This window comes from Gallinula chloropus, assembly GCF_964237585.1.
Source record: "Gallinula chloropus genome assembly, chromosome: 3".
NCBI classification, from domain to species: Eukaryota; Metazoa; Chordata; class Aves; order Gruiformes; family Rallidae; genus Gallinula; species Gallinula chloropus.
In genome coordinates, this window is record NC_140087.1 from 85,677,131 (window position 1) to 85,694,917 (window position 17,787).

The 17,787-nt window shown below is 46.2% G+C and overlaps 1 protein-coding gene across 2 annotated transcripts in view; it reads left to right on the plus strand.

The window, feature by feature from the left end:
- The window catches only part of RALGAPA2 (Ral GTPase activating protein catalytic subunit alpha 2), a gene marked incomplete at its 5' end in the record, with an annotated part of 103,929 nt that overhangs the window by 18,883 nt on the left and 67,259 nt on the right, over nucleotides 1-17,787 (plus strand). Inside the window, 15 exons of one of the 2 annotated variants that reach the window (XM_084262504.1) lie at nucleotides 2,545-2,588; nucleotides 3,276-3,450; nucleotides 3,983-4,098; nucleotides 4,897-5,035; nucleotides 6,240-6,439; nucleotides 7,493-7,723; nucleotides 8,792-8,965; nucleotides 9,893-10,030; nucleotides 10,632-10,780; nucleotides 11,191-11,302; nucleotides 12,016-12,253; nucleotides 12,769-12,933; nucleotides 14,844-14,984; nucleotides 16,902-17,039; nucleotides 17,534-17,631. In XM_084262504.1, coding sequence (XP_084118630.1) covers nucleotides 2,545-2,588; nucleotides 3,276-3,450; nucleotides 3,983-4,098; nucleotides 4,897-5,035; nucleotides 6,240-6,439; nucleotides 7,493-7,723; nucleotides 8,792-8,965; nucleotides 9,893-10,030; nucleotides 10,632-10,780; nucleotides 11,191-11,302; nucleotides 12,016-12,253; nucleotides 12,769-12,933; nucleotides 14,844-14,984; nucleotides 16,902-17,039; nucleotides 17,534-17,631 — 2,258 coding nt within the window. The remainder of the gene's footprint in view (nucleotides 1-2,544; nucleotides 2,589-3,275; nucleotides 3,451-3,982; nucleotides 4,099-4,896; nucleotides 5,036-6,239; nucleotides 6,440-7,492; nucleotides 7,724-8,791; nucleotides 8,966-9,892; nucleotides 10,031-10,631; nucleotides 10,781-11,190; nucleotides 11,303-12,015; nucleotides 12,254-12,768; nucleotides 12,934-14,843; nucleotides 14,985-16,901; nucleotides 17,040-17,533; nucleotides 17,632-17,787) is intronic. The other variant, XM_084262505.1, reaches the window with a different exon arrangement.

Sequence of the window (17,787 nt, forward strand, 5' to 3'; positions counted from 1 at the left end):
CTGGGTTTGGGTGGGTTTGGTTGCCTGCTTCATTTGTACTTTGCACAAATGCTCTCTATGTTTTTATGTTCTCGGATTTACCTGTGTTGTTTTCCTCTCTTCTCCTTCCTGTGCTGGAAGCTCTCGAGGTGATGGGGGTAATGCGCCAGCACCCCTCCTCCACATTAGTTCTCCCCTTGCATTCACACACACCCCAAAACTAAGAGTGAGGAGGGGTGTGGAATCTGTGCGTGACTTGCAGATTCACATTACAGTAGCCTTGTGCAGGTAACCACACCTGAGGTGCTTGCACTCATTGGTAGTGCCAAATACTGCTCACAGCCTGCTGGTGCTGGACTCGACCCTTGCTTCCCCCCAGAAATCTGTTGCCTCTGCTCGATGCTGTGAGTAGGTGCTGGTTGGCAGTCGAGCCCAGGCTGTGCTGAACGGGGTGCAACCCATGGGGCTGCACAGTGAACAGGCACGAATTTCTTCCCCAATGTCCCTGTGTTTGCTGTGCAGTTCGTTAGTGTTGGTGAAGAGCCCTCTTGTCACGCTGTTTGTGGGAACTGAACGAGGAGTTTCTGGTTTAGAGCTGAGTTAGTGAAGGTGAGAGATGAAGGACAAACTGAGAAACTTCTCAGTAGCAGTTTTGGATCTGTTTTTCCTCTAATGAGCCAGCCACCATTGTGCAGCCCTTTGGGAGTGGAGTTTAGAACAGGCAGTACTGCCGCACGCCGGGCCTCAGCTGGCTTCCCCGCTCCTCACGTGATGGGGCATTAGCCAAGCATCACGTCTGGATGCACGGGCTGTGACAGACATGGGATACCTATGGATGCCACTGACTTGGGCTGACCGAGAGGCTAGCTGCTCTTCCTATGGCATTTCCCAGCTTCTGGACCAAGGGAAGGAATAGGAGTTGTCTGGCAGAGAGAACTCCCGGTGTCAGTAGAGCTTTGCTCAGTGCTATTTCTTAGTCTCTGGTCCGTTCTGCATGCTCTGTGGGGCAGGTGTTCTGCAAAAACAGGCCTCCTAAGCACAGGACTGAGGGCTGGGCGGTGCAACACACATGTAAAGAGCCAAAATAATGTTGCTGCATTAGTGGGGGAAAAAGTGTCACGGCCCTTAGAATATTCCCTGTGGCCTCTAGTGCTTATAGAGGGAAAGTTCTGACCTAGTGACCATGCACAGGAGCCAGAAAGCAAAACATATTTGTTCCTTTCCCAGTCTGACCAGGTTGAATAAAGCTAGAGTCAGATGGGTGCAGAGATGCTGACCGGTGGAATACATTTACTCTTGTCCGAACACCTTGGAACCCAAGGAGGCAGGTTAACTTGGCAGTTTCCCCATCCCTGCCTGGAAGACTTGTCTCCTGAACACTCCCAAGGCGGTCACAGTGGCTTGGCTTGCTGTTTGTTAAAGTAAACCTCACGCTGCGGCGGGGGGGCTGCGTTTCCACCCGGCAGTAGTTTTTTTGTTGGTGTTTGGTTTGGTTTCCAGCACTATTTCATCAGCTGCCGTGTTTTCCATCAGAACAATGGACTTGCTGTTGCAGAAGAAATAATGAGTGGAAGTTAAAGGTCAAGGGAAGGGCTGCTGCCGCATTGCCAGTTAGCACTGATGAACATAAAAGGAGACATCTGCTTGACCACTTTGCTACCATTTCATCCGAATTAGTCCAGAACAAATTGGCTTTAGTCAGTTGTTTTATAGCTAATACGATCTTTATGCTGCTCTTGGGTAGTCCTATTTGGGTAATTTTTAGCTGCATCCAGGAATGAGCTACAGAATTTGGTGGTGCAATTATTTACATCTGTACCTTGTGATTTGCTCCTCGCTTGATGTTCTGGTGCATTAATATGTACTTGCTCTGTATGTTAATAACTTCCCTTTAGTGCTGTGAAATGGCGAGATCTTGAGGGAAGGATTGCCTCTAAGGAACCTACATAATTCGCAAATCCAGGAGAAAGAGCAGCTGAGTGCTACCTCGTTCTCAGAATTCGATGAGAACCATTTCCTCCCTGAAGCTATTTGATGTGTAATCTCCCTCCGACTTGTGGGTCGGGCATATGAAGCTAAGGGCAGTTACCCTGGTATTCCTAAATCCAGAATCAAAATCGTTTGCAGAGCTCATAGCTGCCTTCAGTAGACCTGAGTGCAGCACCAATTGCTGGCATCTTTTTCCTACCGTGGTTGTCAGTGCTAGTGCAGTGGAATGCATGAAACCTCTCAGTTGGACTCCTTGATTTCTCCAAACCTAGACACTCAAAATTTCCCCTAGAGCTCTTTAATGAAATTAGTTTGAGAAGTTGTCATCTGATTGCAACCAAAGTACTTCCCTGTAAAGGTATGTTATATTTAATCATATAGCACTGATGGGGTTGATGATTGTAACTAGATTTACTTTGGGTTTTTTTCCCCCATAGTTTTCCTTATCTTAAAACCCATTCACCAGTTAGGAAATGGCATTAAACTCACCCTTTGGGTAGCATTTTAAAGAAGCATTCTGGTGGAGAGGGCCCATCTTCATATCTGATACATGCCAATTGAATTTTTCTAATCCAGGGTCGATCCTGAAGAAACTTTTGCACACTGGAAATTCTCTCAAGGTATTTCTCTTTGGTGTATTTGTATTTCTTTTCAGTTCTTACGAAGCAAAGCACTTTTCAGTTTTCCAGTATCAGTGGTTTTCAGACTTTGTAATTTTATGTACTGGTTTCTTGCTTGCTCAGGAGTTTAAAATCCATTTTTCTTTTTCGAAATAGATCACTAAAATTAAACTTATATCTTGTTAATAAAAACAAGTAAACAGATTCAGTACACTTACTGAATGCCCAATCTTGGGTGGTTTTGTTGCATCTCAGTGTTCCCAAGGCTCTTCTGATCCTGGTGATGCTGTGGACAATAGCTTGCTTTGACCTCTCTGGGGCCAAGATTTCGGACTGAGTAGGGCAGTGTGTGTTACACTTGCTGTTGTCCTTCCAGAGCCCCTTTTAAGACTGAGCCTTGAGACTAGCCAAGATGCATTTCTCCCCTGAACTAGAGCTTTTGTGCCTCTGATTGATGTTGGAGTGGTGGTGCTGTCTCCTTGGCGTGCCACCGCCTTGGGGCCAGCTTGCTCCCACCCTTCTCTGCTCACAATTAAATTAAGAGTGGGATTACCCGTGGTGTGATGGAGTCTCACTGGCATGTAGCTGGGGTGGAAGTACATGTCCTGTGTTTTCATAGCTATTTAGCTGTGTTACTGTACTTACAAGTGTGTTTTAATATCTTTCTACACAATCATCCCCTTGTAGATAAGATGTGAAGGAATCCGCCTGTTCCTCCTCTGGCTTCAAGCGCTTCAGAATAACTCTGAGGAAGAGCAGATATCAATATTTGCATGCCTTGTGCCTGGCTTTCCTCCCGTTATGTCCTCACGAGGCCCCTGCACACTAGATAACCTCATTAGTCCTCCTACCGCGCCAGACGGTGAGTAAAGCAACACGTGATGGGTGTATTGTCTCCCCTTTCCACCCAGGTTGTTTTGGAGCTGTAGAGCTCCTCACGGGGAGGACAGCACGTGGGTGATGCTGTCTGTACTTCAAGGATGCACTGAACCTGCCCAGCTCCTGTGTGCTGCAGCTGTGCAGCCCTCTGGTCTCGCTGTTCTGAGTCCAGAACAGCTGGGGCTGTAGGTTTGGGGATGTTTCCATTGAGATGCAGCTGCCTGAGTGTAGGTTTGGGGATGTTTCCATTGAGGTGCAGCTGCCTGAGTGTGGTGCCGCAGAGTGAGGCGGTGTGGAGGTCAGTGTGCAGTGGGTGCTTGTGTTAGCCTGGCTGAGCGGTCAGAGGTGGGTGCCACCCGCCCTCCTGTGCCGTAGGGGCAGGTACTGCACTTGGGCTTTGCACAACTTGGCAGCGCCTTCGTGGCCGTTCTCAGATTAACCTTTTACAGGTGATATCTGTTACGTACCTGTTTTCAGGTTTTTTGTGTGTTTAAAACATTTTCTCCTTATTTCAGCTAAGATCTTTCCAGAAGAAATAACCCCGCTCTTGCCAGCTGTCTCTGGAGAGAAAATTGCTGAAGACCAAACCTGCTATTTTCTTCAGCTACTGTTGAAATACATGGTAATCCAGGTATGAGGATACATGTGTTTAACTGTGTTTGGAGGGAGGAGGTACTTGTGGGAGAAAATGAAGTCCACGCTGTGCAGGGTGGAGCTGACTTTGCCTCTCTCCTGGAAGAAGCTGTCTTTGGTGCTTTCTCGCTCTTGTTTTGAAATGGGAAATCATCCACAGGGCTTCCCTTGTGCCATTTTCGGTGGAACTAAGAAGTTTTTCACACGTCATAAGAATTAATGAATGTTATCAAAACTTGCAGGATAACTTGGCTATTTTATGTGCTTGAGGCTGCCTTTGGAAAACTGATGTGTGGGGTAAAGATGCAGTTTTGGGCACACACACAGCTGAGAAGGTGTGTAAAGGACCACCAGAGAAAGAGATGCAGAAAGAGCTGCTGAGGTGGCTTTTTTAAGGGTGCAAGTAACACGCACAGCAGAAATCGTAATTAAGTCAGGTTAATCTATACCAGAAATAAGATTATGTATACATTTAAAAAGTACAAAGTAGACAAACTTTAAATAAGGAAGAAACTGTAACGAGAACGAACATTAAAGAATTTGGGATTAAAAAAGAGAAAAGAGAATCAAATAATTTGTGCCCACTTGAGCCTCAGAAAGAGAGGGGTGATGTAAGAGATGAAAACCCAGGTAGGTATAAGTAATGAGTAGAAGTTGTGATGCTTTTTGGGACAGTGTAATGTTTAATATATCTTGCTGGGGTGTAATTGTTCCTTTGTATTAATGCAGAACGATTATCGGTGCAGTGCATTAACTTAGGGCTTTTGATTTGTTTCTCTTTAACCCCGTGACAAAGGCTGCAAGCTTGGAGTGGAGGAATAAGGAGAACCAAGACACTGGGTTTAAGTTTCTCTTTACCTTGTTTCGAAAATACTACCTTCCTCACTTGTTTCCATCTTTCACAAAGCTAACCAACCTCTACAAACCCGTTCTTGGTAAGTAGTGAGTTTTGTCTTTGCAGTGGGAGAAAAAATAACGGTGACTGTTCTCAGGAGCATCTCTGTTCCCTGCTGGCATGTTTCCACAGCCCTGTTGAATGAGGATTTGTCCTCCCTGGTCTCACATTTTGATCTTTCCTGGCACCGCTTTTGATTTCCTGAGGCCATCCAGGATGCTGCAGTTTCTCCTTCCTGCCTGTGGCTGGCCTGATTCTCCTCTCCTGAGGGCCTTTCCACTAGCATGGCACTTAGATCGAGGGAGCAAGGGTTCTGTGACTGTGATGTGTAATGAAGATGGCACCTGATCACTGACCTTTTTGGTTAAAGAATCAGCAAACTGCCCAAGTGGGAGGGAGTAGCTAACTTAGTTACTCTTCACTTCTTGCTTCCTTAAGGAGAAAGTGAGCAGGAAGGGCCAAGTGAAAGGAAACACAGGCATAGATTACAGTTTTTCCTAATTTTTTACTGAATTGTGCATTAGAGTCAATAGGAGCAGCAGTGTTAGTACTCAGCTGATGTACTGCAGCCTCTTCATCACCATCCTTCCCCTCCCTCCTCTGATTTCTAACTCCTCTCCTTGGTGATTTAGTGTCTAAAATGGCCGCAGTGCTGCTTCACTGCCTTCCATGGTTTTCAGCAGTGCACAGTGATTTTTCCCTTTGAATGAGTTATGGCTCAACCTGTCCCCCATGAGCAATCTTCCACTTCTCCTCACGTGTTCTCTTTTATTTCAGCTCGTGCAGTGCTCTTTGCACCCGAGTCAACTTCTTTCTGCTGCGCCAAGTAACCTTTTTCCTCTTAGCCTGTGCACTATTGAGCGTTCCAGAGCTGCCATCTTTCTCACTGTATGCAGTTAAATTCTGCAGAACCTCTAAGCTAAGCTTACCTTGAGTAGTAGTAGTACCTTGTTTAGGATTTTGCCCTTCTTTTTGCTGCCCTTCTCTCTGGCTTTCCTTTGTTTTGCATGATACAAGTGGTAACCTCCAGGAAGGATCTCTGCTTTTATGCTCTTCCTTTCCTTTAGGAGGAACAAAGTTACAACTGTAAGTGTTAATGCAACAAAGCCAGTCACTGTGTCTTGTCACTGCATATGGGGGAAATGGTGGCAGTAGCATGTTCAGTACATTTAACCAGTCTGGGAGCAATCACAGGTTTTTACAAAGATATTTTCTTTATGTCTTCTCTTCTGCTATCTCACCAGATATTCCTGACATAAGGCCAAGGCCAGTGTATGTTGCTGCAACACGGAACAACGAAAATGTCTATAGCGCAAAAATCCCGTATATGGCAGCTCGAGTTGTATTTATTAAGTGGCTTGTTACCTTCTTTCTGGAAAAGAAATACTTAACTGCTGTTCAGAGCACGAAAAACGGAGGAGAAATGATCCCCAAAATTATTCAGGTGTGCTTGCAAGTTTACCTCTCTCTTCTTACACACATGCTAACCTTGCAGTGGTCACAATGTCCTGGCAACTGAAGCAAGAATGAAGTGCTGCCCCTAAGTGGTGTACTTAATTGTTTGTTTGGGTTTTTTTCCTTTGAAGGAGAGGGTAATCTCTAAGGGAAACCCTTCAGTAACTTCTTAGGATGTTTTTTTTTCCTCATAACTCTTTGCTGTGGCAGCTTTATGAGTGTTATGGTTAGACTTTTGGAATTTAACCTGTAAACTGTCAGACCTAGTTGTGCCACGGACCGTTTCCCAGCACATCAAGGGCTGGTTTGTTTTCCCTTTGGTTATAGCAGCTGTCTACAATGAGGTATTAGAAAAACATTTCACTTTCAAACTGCTAGCTGTGACTTTTCTATGATGGGGGACTTCACAATGAATTTGAGAGAAATAGATGTTTTTTCTTCTTGGAGACTCTCCAGTTTCCTGTTAAAAATTTAGGATTGGTGTCAGCTTCCGTTCTCTGGAGTCATGGGGCAGTGTCACACGTGGATTCAACAGATCAGCACACATGGCCTGTTCATGTCAGCTGTTCCTGCAGTTCTTCACTGCAGAAGTTCGCAGGACTCTGACTTCTGGCTGGCTCATTTAACCAGATGTGGCTTGGGGTGTTGCAGAATACGTGTGGTGCCAGAGCAGAACCACACAGAGAGCTGTCAGGAGTATGAGCCATGTGTAGTGGTATGATGCATCTCTGCCCAAAGCAAAGGCACTTGGGATTTCCTCTTTGCCATGCCGTGCCTGCCGCTGCCCCCTTCCCTCTTGTCTTAGGGCATGGACCAGTCAGCTGTTCTGGGCTGGGGGGCTCATGTGGAGTGTCCATCATGTAGGGTGTCAGACCAGATTCCTTCGTGGAGCAGGTAGAGACAGAAGATTGCACTGCTGACAGCTGGGGTTCTGGGGGCTATGTGAAAAGGCACTGGTGTCCTGAGCTCTGCGTGAGTGTTCCGGAGTGTTGGTGTACATGGTTTCAGCTGCTTAACGAGGTGTGTGTTTTCTTCTGTGTAGAGTGTTGGTGTTGTAAACCAAGATAAAAACACCGAGCTGGAAACCAGCATGCCTTACACAGGCGAGCAGGAGAGGAGCCATTCCAACAGCAGCACCTTGTCTGACAGAAGGCTCAGCAACTCCAGCCTCTGCAGCATCGAGGAGCAGCACCGCACCGTCTACGAGATGGTGCAGAGAATCCTCTTGTCCACCCGAGGATATGTGAACTTTGTTAATGAGGTGTTTCGACAAGTAAGTGTGTGTGTTGGGTTGGTACTGTGTAGTTCTACAGGACATCCCCTGAGAGGGAACACTGTGAAGACCAATGGCCAAGCTCGATGCTGATCCCACCAGCACCTTTTTAATTTGGAGTTCTTCCCAGTTCTAGTTTTAACAACAAAGTCATGACTCAAGCTTGCTGCTGATGCCAGGTGGCAATGTGTCTTATTTCAATGGGCCACTTTAAATTACACCATAATACCAAGAACAAATAAAGGTGTTTAAAGAGCTATTAGCTTGCAAAGTCATATTTGAATTAGGAAGGCTCTTGTTCCCAGTGATCAGTGGCAATATTTAATGTCTGTTTATTGCTTCTATTGGTATTTCTCATTAATTTGATATAGTTTCAATTGCTTGGGATAAATACAGATGTGGATGTACCAGAGAGTCTTGATTGTGTTAGTTTTTGTCTGGTACCAAGGTAGAAGTTGGTTGAATCAGCAATTTCAGGTCACATGAATGTGCAGAAGCTCCTCTCCAGCAGCTGTGAGAGCACCAGTGTGGAGTGTGTAGTAGCTGGGCGTAGCAGTGCTTGTCAGAGGGATGGGTGCCACCGGGTGGGCAGGATGAGTGTGGCTGTGGGTGCTGGGGGTGGCTGTGTGTTCAGGGCAGGGAAGGTGAGCCCAGCCCGCAGGCAGTATGAGCAACAGTCAGTGATTGAAACATAACGGTACATGGGGCCTGTCTGTGTCTCTCCCCCTCACAGAAATCTCATCTTTTTCCTCCCTTTCTGCCCTACTTGGTAGCTTTTCTGAAAGCGTTCTGTGTAGTGCCCATCCGCCCCACTAATGAGCTGCTGCTTCTCTAACTAACATTTCAGCAGTTGGAAGTACAGGGAAGTCATTTAGAATTAGAGGTTATGGCATAGTGAGCATAGGTTGTTGATTAACCATCCTTCCTTCTAGTACAGAGAGAAAACCATAAGTGTATCCTGTCTTTTTTGAGCTGTACTATTTATGGCTGGCAGTGGGTGGGTGTGTTACATCTGCGTGCACATCTGTGTCCTGTCTAGAGTAAAACTTGGTCACCTGTTCCATTTAGGCTTTTTTATTGCCACCCTCTGACATATCTGCAACGCGGAAGGTGGTTAAGGTGTATCGAAAGTGGATCTTGCAGGAGAAGCCTGTGTTCATGGAGGAGCCAGACAAAAGTGAGGACGGCCAGGATGCTGTGGTCACCTTAGAGGATCCATCAGTGGAGACGGATGGTAAACATGTACGGTATCAGTGTCACTCTCTTCTGTTCACCTGCAGTGTACACCTGTGGTGTTAAACTCGCTCTGTGTCCCAGTTTCCTTGTGAAAAGTAACTCTATCCTAGCTGAAACCGGGACACTTTGTAAATGAGGAACAGCTTAAAAGCTGCGTGGAAAGTGAAGGTTACAAATCCTTTTCTGTAAGGACTCAGCATTTAAATAGATGCTGAGTGTCCCGTAACACCCAGGGTGTGTGGGGAGGGTTTGCAGCTGCTTTGAAAGAGGCAGTTTGGTGATCATTCCCTGCCTGCATGAACATGACAGGAAGAAACTTGGTGGAAGAAATGCTGGCAGGCTCTGCAGTGCTACTGCTTGCACTGATGGGCTGGTTCCTTTCAGCAGTAGTTACCTCAAAAGTTGACAGTATGTACAAATTTGTGTAGACTGTGTGAAATACTTGGATACAGACACCTTAATCTAGGAAATTGAAATGCAGGTACAGATTCTGTGCATCATCTTTTTGGGGTCGTGTATTGAACTCTCGGTAAGAGTTGGCTTGGACACTGTTGATGCTGCAAAGCTGTGTAAGGGCAAGTTTTGTTGTGCTGAGAGAGTGGTGAGTTGTAAAAGCATAGTGAGAATTATAAGGCTGTGACAGATATTTTTGTAGAGGATTTATAGTTTTGCCAGGCTTAAAGTAAAATAATATTACCATCAGCAGTGACAAAATGTGATGTGAAATATTTTAAATAACATAGCTCTTAAAACTTGTACAAGCCTTTACGTTCCATGTACAGCCTGTTTAGTCAGAGATTAAGAAATGATGGGCATGAATCCCTCCCTGCAGTGAGTGCAGGACACAGCAGCTCCCCTTTTGTTTGCTTTTGCCATTTTACATGGGTGTGAATAACCTTCTGCGTTGTCACTAATGGACCCTCTTTCCGCCAGCTCTCCTCTGAGCACTCGGGCCATAAGCGCTCCTCCAGCTGGGGAAGAACCTACTCCTTCACCAGTGCTGTAAGCAGGGGGTGCATCCTGGAAGATGAGGACAAAAACGTCAAGGCTGGTGCTCAAGCTGCGTTACAGGTGTGTACAGAGGGCTTACAACACTGTAACTTAATCACGTAACTTACATGACACATTACTACCCTGAGATTAAGGAAAACATCTTCCAGCAGTTGCTGGTTTTTGTAAGTTAGGGTTTGTACTTCATCTCTAACTTAAAAACACGTGTATTGACCCACATGGCCATGCTTAGAGACAGATACCTGTATTTTAAGGCAGGAGGTGCTTTTTTTTATTGCCCATTTTTGCTTTTTCCTTCTACTGTGGGTACTGGGAACTACTCAGAACTGTGCATCTGCTTTCATTGAGCCTCAATTATTGGAAATATTGGTGGTGCTCAGCCATGTGGTGACAGGAAATGAGTCACTGGAGCACTGGTACTCCTGCCTGGCCAAGCAACAGAGCTGCTCAGAAAGCCCCGGCTGTGTAACGCACACCTTTGTGGGGTCTGTCATGGCACCTGGCTTTGTGCTGGGAAAATAAAGCTCTAGGTGAATCCTGAAGCTCGCTGTAAGGAAGGTGAGAGGTTTCCCTGGAGGAGGACAAGGGTTTCATTGTAAGTCTTGACACCTTTTATTGCTGCTGCCACGTGAACCGATGCAGGTGTCTGTCTGTCTTGAAGGTGTTCTTGACAAACTCTGCGAATGTTTTCCTGTTGGAACCCTGCGTTGAGGTCCCTGTGCTTCTCAAGGAGCAAATTGACGCTTGCAAAGCAGTTCTGAGCATCTTCCGGCGCATGATCATGGAGCTCTCCATGAACAAAAAGACGTGGTAAGCTTAACATAGTCTGCCTCATTTTAAGAGAGAATTAGCAGTATTTAAACTCTGGGGGGGAGCTATTGAGTAGGGAAAAGAGTAGGTAGACCTTCCTAGTGAATTTCACTGGTGGCTTGCCTCTGAACTGATTTGTGAGGCTGCAGCTGAATCTACATCACGGTCCTGTTGGACTTCAAGGTCTGGCTGGTGTTTCCATTCCTGACTTCACCTTCTCAAAAATCAGTTTTTACAGTCCAGACCCAACTAATGTTGATTAGCCAGCAGTCCCTGAAGTCTGAAGTGTGGCTCACATTGCAAGTAAGGTTTGCTGGAGAATTAAGAGGGGGTTTGGTACATGAAAATCAAGAAGTAAATTAATAGAACATGTGAACAAAAAGTACAATTTTTTTTTTTTTTGGGACCAGGGAACAGATGTTGCAGATACTCCTTAGAATAACAGAAGCTGTGATGCAGAAGCCGAAGGAAAACCAGATGAAGGATATGTTTGCTCAGAGCATGTCAGGACTGCTTTTTAGAGTGAGTGGCTGGGGTTGGTTTGTTTGGGTTGGTTGGTTGGTTTGAGTTTCATTATGTTTACCCATAGTTGTAGTTAAGTACTATTGCACAGTACTGTGAAACCGACTTGTAAGAGCTGATAAAATCTTCCTAGGAAATAATCCCAGTAACTCTTGTAACCTGTTCCTGACAGAGTGGGATGGGTTGGTTTGGTCGGCTCGTCAGAGCGCTGTTGCAAACCCTAGCAGAAGAGGTAGGCATGCAGTGTCTGTGGGTTATCTTCAGTGAGCATCTCTGCAGTGTAAGCCTGGTGTAACATTTTGCCTGGAACTTCAGCTGGCCAGCCCAAATGGAGTCACAGTGAACGCCTGTTTACATCTCAAACTGTACAAGCTCTGCCACAGTATCCGGGTGTGAGTGTCACAGGTGTAGCTCAATTGCTGCAGTTGTGTTGTAGGTGTAGGAGACAGTTCTTCATTCAGTTAATGTTAGACAGAGTGTATTTTTTCAGCTTACTGGAGAACATGCAGACCACCTGAAACATAAATTTCGGAATGTTTAGATTTCCTTAGTCAGAAACCTCCACAATTATTTGCCCACTGATTCCTGGGAATGTTGTTTTTCTGACAAAAATCCCTATGCATAACATCAGTGCATCATGGATAATCACTGCTAACATGCTGGAGTCATCTTGACAGAAATGCAGGAGCTGTCACTTGTTCCTTGTCTCTCAGACCCTCATCGTGGCGTGGATCAGAGCCAACCTGAGTGTTTACATCTCTCGGGAGCTGTGGGACGAGCTGCTCAGTGTTCTGTCTGCCCTCACCGACTGGGAGGAGCTCATAAACGAGTGGGCCAACATCATGGACTCTCTAACAGCGGTGCTGGCAAGAACTGTGTATGGGGTGGAAATGACAAACTTGCCCTTGGATAAGCTCAGTGAGCAGAAAGAGAAAAAGCAGAGAGGAAAAGGTAGGTCTGTGCTTCGGCGCTTTTTGTATCTAATAAGTTCAATGTTGAAGTTTAAGTTAAAAATGAACTTAATCTAACATTAAATACTGCTTAACCTAATGTCAGAACCTGTTTAAACAAATGTGGAGTGCTTTGGATATCTGTGTTCTCATCCTTGAGGGTGGGAGGAAAGGTAACTGCAGTCAGCAGAAGATAACTAACAGTTTTAAGTACGTGCTTAAAACCAGCCTGTTCTGCATAGCTGGTTGAAACGTGGCTGTAGTGCTGTGGGCTGGCATAGTCGTCAACATAAAAATTCTTTTCTATGTATTTTCAATAATTACCACATTTTGGCTACAGTGAGGTCATGTTCCAATTGACGTGTGTCCTTACACTGATTGATTTTTATTAATAGTAAAAGTTCATCTCTGTTGTTGAAAAGACTAATATTTCTCATGCCCAAGTGCTTCATACTATAGCAAAAATAGGTGCCAGAGCATATAATGCTAGAGAACTTTGTTTTCTTTCTCTCTAAGGTGGCATTTTGGAGCCTCAGAAGACAGCTGTAGTGGGAAGGTCTTTCTCGTTGAGCTGGAAGAGTCACCCTGAAGTTGTGGAGCCGATGAGATTCAGAAGTGCTACAACTTCTGGGGCTCCAGGAGTTGAGAAAGCAAGAAACATTGTTCGGCAGAGAGCCACAGGTGAGGCTGTCCCTAAACACTTCTGTTCCCAAGCTCGGGTGTTAAACCTGCCTTTGAGCTGCAGGAGCTTCCAGAAGTGGTGCCGTGGGATAGTTTTAGTGCCTGAGTGGGGATGCTGCCTGCCTGTGTCTGCATGTATTGGCCACTGCCAAGCAGCAAAGTGCTTTCTAAAGTTCTTTTAAACACATTACATTGTTTGCAAGTTAGTCCTGTGTGCATTAGGGTTTTGTGGGAAGAGGTAAAGAGCGTTCCTGTGTTTATCAGTCTGTAGCAGAGCATTTGATAACCTCAGTCAGATGATACATACGGCTTCTGTGCTGTGATACGGCCAGTGCTTTACTGGGAGCACAGGGCACACCAGGTACCTAGTAAACCAAGCCATCCTTTCTTACTTGAGTCATTTGCTTTTTATTAGCACCATGAGGTGTGTAGAGCATCTCCTTTTCCTTTTTTGTCTCACTTTTACTTCTGGAAGGAGGAAAACAGGAGAACAGGGGTGAGGAACGGTGGAGGGGTGTCTGAGACCCCTGGCATCGAACACATGCATGACTTTTCAAGCATTTCAGCAGCTGGAATTTGATCTCACAATCATGAGATCTCACTTGATCTCTTTTATTTCATGGTAGTGAGTTTCTGTCTTCCAATTCAATGGGCTATGGATTAAAGCTCTAGGAAAACAGGAGATACTTTGCTGCATGGCTTCCCCATTGATGACAGGTTCGTTGTGTTCCTTGCTGGCAGAACTTGAAGGTGATGTGGTCTGGTTTTGTGGCTACATGCTTCATAACTAATCCACATTCTTCAGCTGGCACTGGAGCCAGTTCATTCTGTGTCTTTTATTTTTAAATTCAGCAGGTTCCTATTTGTGCTTCTGCAGAGAATTCTATCTCTTCAGCTGCAGCACTTCTCCCACAGCCATCTCACCAGAGCGGTAGAGAGAACCTGGAAGTATTGATCAGCAAGGAGTTGTATTGATTCTGTACAATCAAAGGAGCTTCCTGCCTTTACTAAGAAAAGCTTATTTGGTGGGGAGCAAGTAGGTTGTTAGGGAGGAGGATGAACTTAGGTGTAGAAAGCCCTTAGTTTCATTTTGTGTCTCATGGTTGTATAAAAAGTAATTGTGGCTTCTGAGTCAGTGGTGCCAAAGTTTCCTCTCTTACCACGTTTTAACACTGTTAGCCTCTGGACTGTTAGGCACCTTGGAAAGGGGTTTGCTGGTGGCCTTTCTTTGTCTAAGAAGCTGTGAGCCCACCAAAGGGTTGCCATTCTGAAGAGATGCCTTCAGGCTGCACACACCTTGTCCCTTCCCTTGCCATGACTTCAGCACTCCAAAAATGTTGACGTAACCCCTGCCTTTCAACACCCTGCTCAGAACCGCAGGGATTGGTACCCCAGAAATTGGGGGTGTAGGGAACTTTGGGAGGCCATCAAGTCTAACTGTCTGCTCAAACCAGGCTTTGGCCAGCCTGGGGCAGAGTGCCTGGTTTTAAAAGGAAAACCAGACACAGCTGTACCTCTGGACCATTACTTCCCAGGGAGAAAGGGGCTGTTTTCAGCAGAGGTGAGCAAATGTTGGAGCTGCTGCTGGGGGGAAGTGTTGCTGGCAGGGGGAGTTTGCCATTCTTTATTTTTGAGCTGTCTGTGCTGCTCCATTCCTCAGTGCAAAGGGTAAGTCAGAATTCTCTGTGCTGGGGAAGTGCTGTGGTTCAGAAGCCCCTGATGATTGTGCTGTCAGTGTGGGAGAGTGCTGCGTGTTCTCAGGTTGCGGCTCATAGGAAATACTTCTGGGCTTACTATTGTAAAACTGTTTTTCCTCAAAGGTGTTGTGTTTAATTGTACAGTGACATTCAGAACCCCCAATATTTCGTTAGCTTTTCTGACATAACTATTGCTTTATTTTTTCCTGGAAGCTAAGCGAAGCCAGTCTATCAGCAACTGTGTTCATCTTTATGAGGGTTTGCCCGCCACTAAAAGCGTTCCTCTTCTGCTTCACACTGTGAGCTCTCTCTTACCTGGTATCTCTTACACTTCTTGCTCTCACAGGCTGTCAGGTACTGTACTTTAAAGTCATCGCTTGTGTGCATGTCCTTGTGTGGTGAAAGTGCTGTGTGTCTGCTCCCTTTCTGCCCAGCTGGGGACTGTCCCGCTGTGGGAGGAGGTGTTTGGCAGTGCTGCCCTTTCCCGTGCCTCCAGTCTGTTCCCAGCCTGGTGCTGAGTGACAGTGGCACCTCTTCGCTGATGAGCAGGTGCAACAGGAGCGTCTCTTGTCCCTTTTCAGAGTTACAAAGGGTGGCAAAAAGTAGCTACTTCTGCTTCTTTGTTACTCTCTCCCTGGGTTTACTGCCCAGAGTAGTAACCTCCTCAGGGAGGAGGAGGAGGAGAGCAGTGTCTCCTGAAGGAGCTGCCGTGGAAGCTAATGGAATGCTTTGGGGCACGACCTGGCACAAAGCAAGCATGCAGGCAGGGAAGCACAGCTGGCCATGGTCCTCAGTTTAAAAGAGAAACCTCATTCAGCAGAGTTACACTCGGTTACAAGTCTGTGCAAACAAATGTGGATTCTTTTTCCTCCTAAAGGATTCTTCCTGTAATTGTTGATTCCAAAGGATGGGGAAGAGTTGTCTGTGCTGCGTAGTTGTCGCGCAGTGTCTGACTGCTCAGAACATTGCTAGTACTGCACATGGTGCAGGGTTTGTTCTTTTTGATATTAGATTACCACAAATTACAATTAGATTTACACTCCCTCGTAACTAAAGTAAAATTATTTTAATGCCTTAATAAAGAAAACATTTTATTTGTGTTACGGGGGCCGCTCCTTGCTCATCTCTAACCAGGGCAGCCTCAGTGTCAGCGCCTGCGGAGCAGGGAGGAAGCAGAGTGGGGAAGTGGAGGGGAATAGATGGGGCTGGGAAGGTCCTTTCGTTAACGTGTGTGTATTTAACAGCACGCTGAAGGAAATCCGGCAGACACACAATGCAGCCCATGCTCTTCACTGACAGGAAACACGAGGGCTCTCGCAAGAGGTGCTCCAGCAGCGCTTTTGGCGAGCTGTTCCCAAAGGAGGCAGTGTTGGCTGTGCGGGCTGACCACCTGGGTCGCTGCCGGTGGTTCTGCCGGGGTGCGCTGCCCACCGCCCGACTGCTTTCTGGGGAGAGAGTGGCCATCAGCTTGGGGATGGTAGTGCCCTTAACCAGGGTCACGGCCACAGCTAAAAGCACCACTGCTGAATGGGAACACACTTGATCCTGAGTGTTGCTGTCTCTTTCGCCCTAACGCGAAGGGAGATGCACTTCTAAAGGCATTATGCTGCGAGCTCGTCTCAAGGGTTCCTGTTGCTCCCTCCCAGCACATCGCTCTGCTCCCTCACTTGACTTTTCACGCCTCTCCTCTCTATTTCCCACGTTCAGTTGCTGCCTGATTCAGTCAGTCCTCACCAACTGAGCCTGCACCACGCATAGCTCAGGCCTTTTTTATTTTGTACCCTGTCTGAGTTGCTGCCTTGTTAATCCTCCCCTTCCCATGCTCAGGGAGGTGAGGTTGGGAAGCATGGCCACCTTGCCTTTCCAGCACTCAGGCTCTATCACCAGCCTGTCCCCTTGGCTCTGCTCCTCTTCCTGAGCAAGCAGGGTGCAGTCTGGGGGGGCTCTGGCACTGAGGAGCCTGGGCTTGTTCATGTGACGCCCTTCTGCCCATCCTCTTGGGTGGTCCAAACCCCCAAGTACTGTGTCTTTTTTCCAGACCTGTTACCGCTCAGGCTGCTCGTGCATCTCTCTCAGCTTTACAGTTGTTCCTATGATATTTTGTAAAACTTAAACAATAACTTGGGCAGTTGGGAGGTGCAGACTAGCATTGTAACTTGGGAATTTTTGGGTTTTGAATGGGTCACTTTTCATGTAGCTTCCTTAGGTGAGGAGTTCTGAATGTAAATTCTGAGGCGGTGCAAATGATCTGTGTGTTTATTGAATTGGCAGAAGTGGAAGAGTCTCAGCAGCTGGAAAATTCAACAGGAGCAGAAGCCACGGGCCTGTTTGCAGACCCAGAGCAGCAGCTAACCCGAAGCAGCAGCACCTCTGATATTACAGATCAGCTTCCATCTGAGTTTTTTCAAGGTAATGTTGATGAAACACAGCGATGCTGTACTTCTGAAGAGACAATGTTGAGTGTGGTTCAGCCTCATAGCTCCTACTTCGGTTTTCAGCTCAGTTCTGAAATGGATTTTACCTCATTTTCTCAGTAAATGTATTGTTGGCATCTTGTCTGAGAGCTGTGTCGGACAAGTCCTGCGCCACAGGTGCACGATGTGACCTTCTCTAAAGCGGGGCAGTTAAAATGAGACCTTTGAGCGTATGCATTTTGTATGCAGCTCTTAAACTTTTTTTATTGGGCTTGTGTTTAAATGTTGTGCACTCAAGTAGGCAGTTCTACTCCTCCCATCTTGTAGACTGTGCGTAAAAAGGATTTTTCAGAGCATCGTGGATTCATTTCGATGTTGCATTACTTACCTAGAGATACCAGAAACGTGCGTCTAAAAGCAACAGATTCTCATGCACTTTTCTATGTACTTTGGTTCTACAGCTGTCTTTGTTTCTTGTTTACTTTCTAGGGAAAAAGGCTGGGAGTTCCCATAATTTAACTTCTTCAGACTCCAGATCAATTCAGGAGAATAAGGGATACACAAAGAAGGAACACGAAGCTGAGCAAGTAAGGCCCAGTAGAGACTGAGTATTGATAAGATCCTAATGATGCTTTATTTCTGATCTGGTGCCTTCCTAGAGACCCTGCCAGCTGAAGGTGTGAGAGACCCTTCCTCCCATTTCTAGTACGGGAGTGGGAATCGAGCTGTGGCTCTCTGCTGTG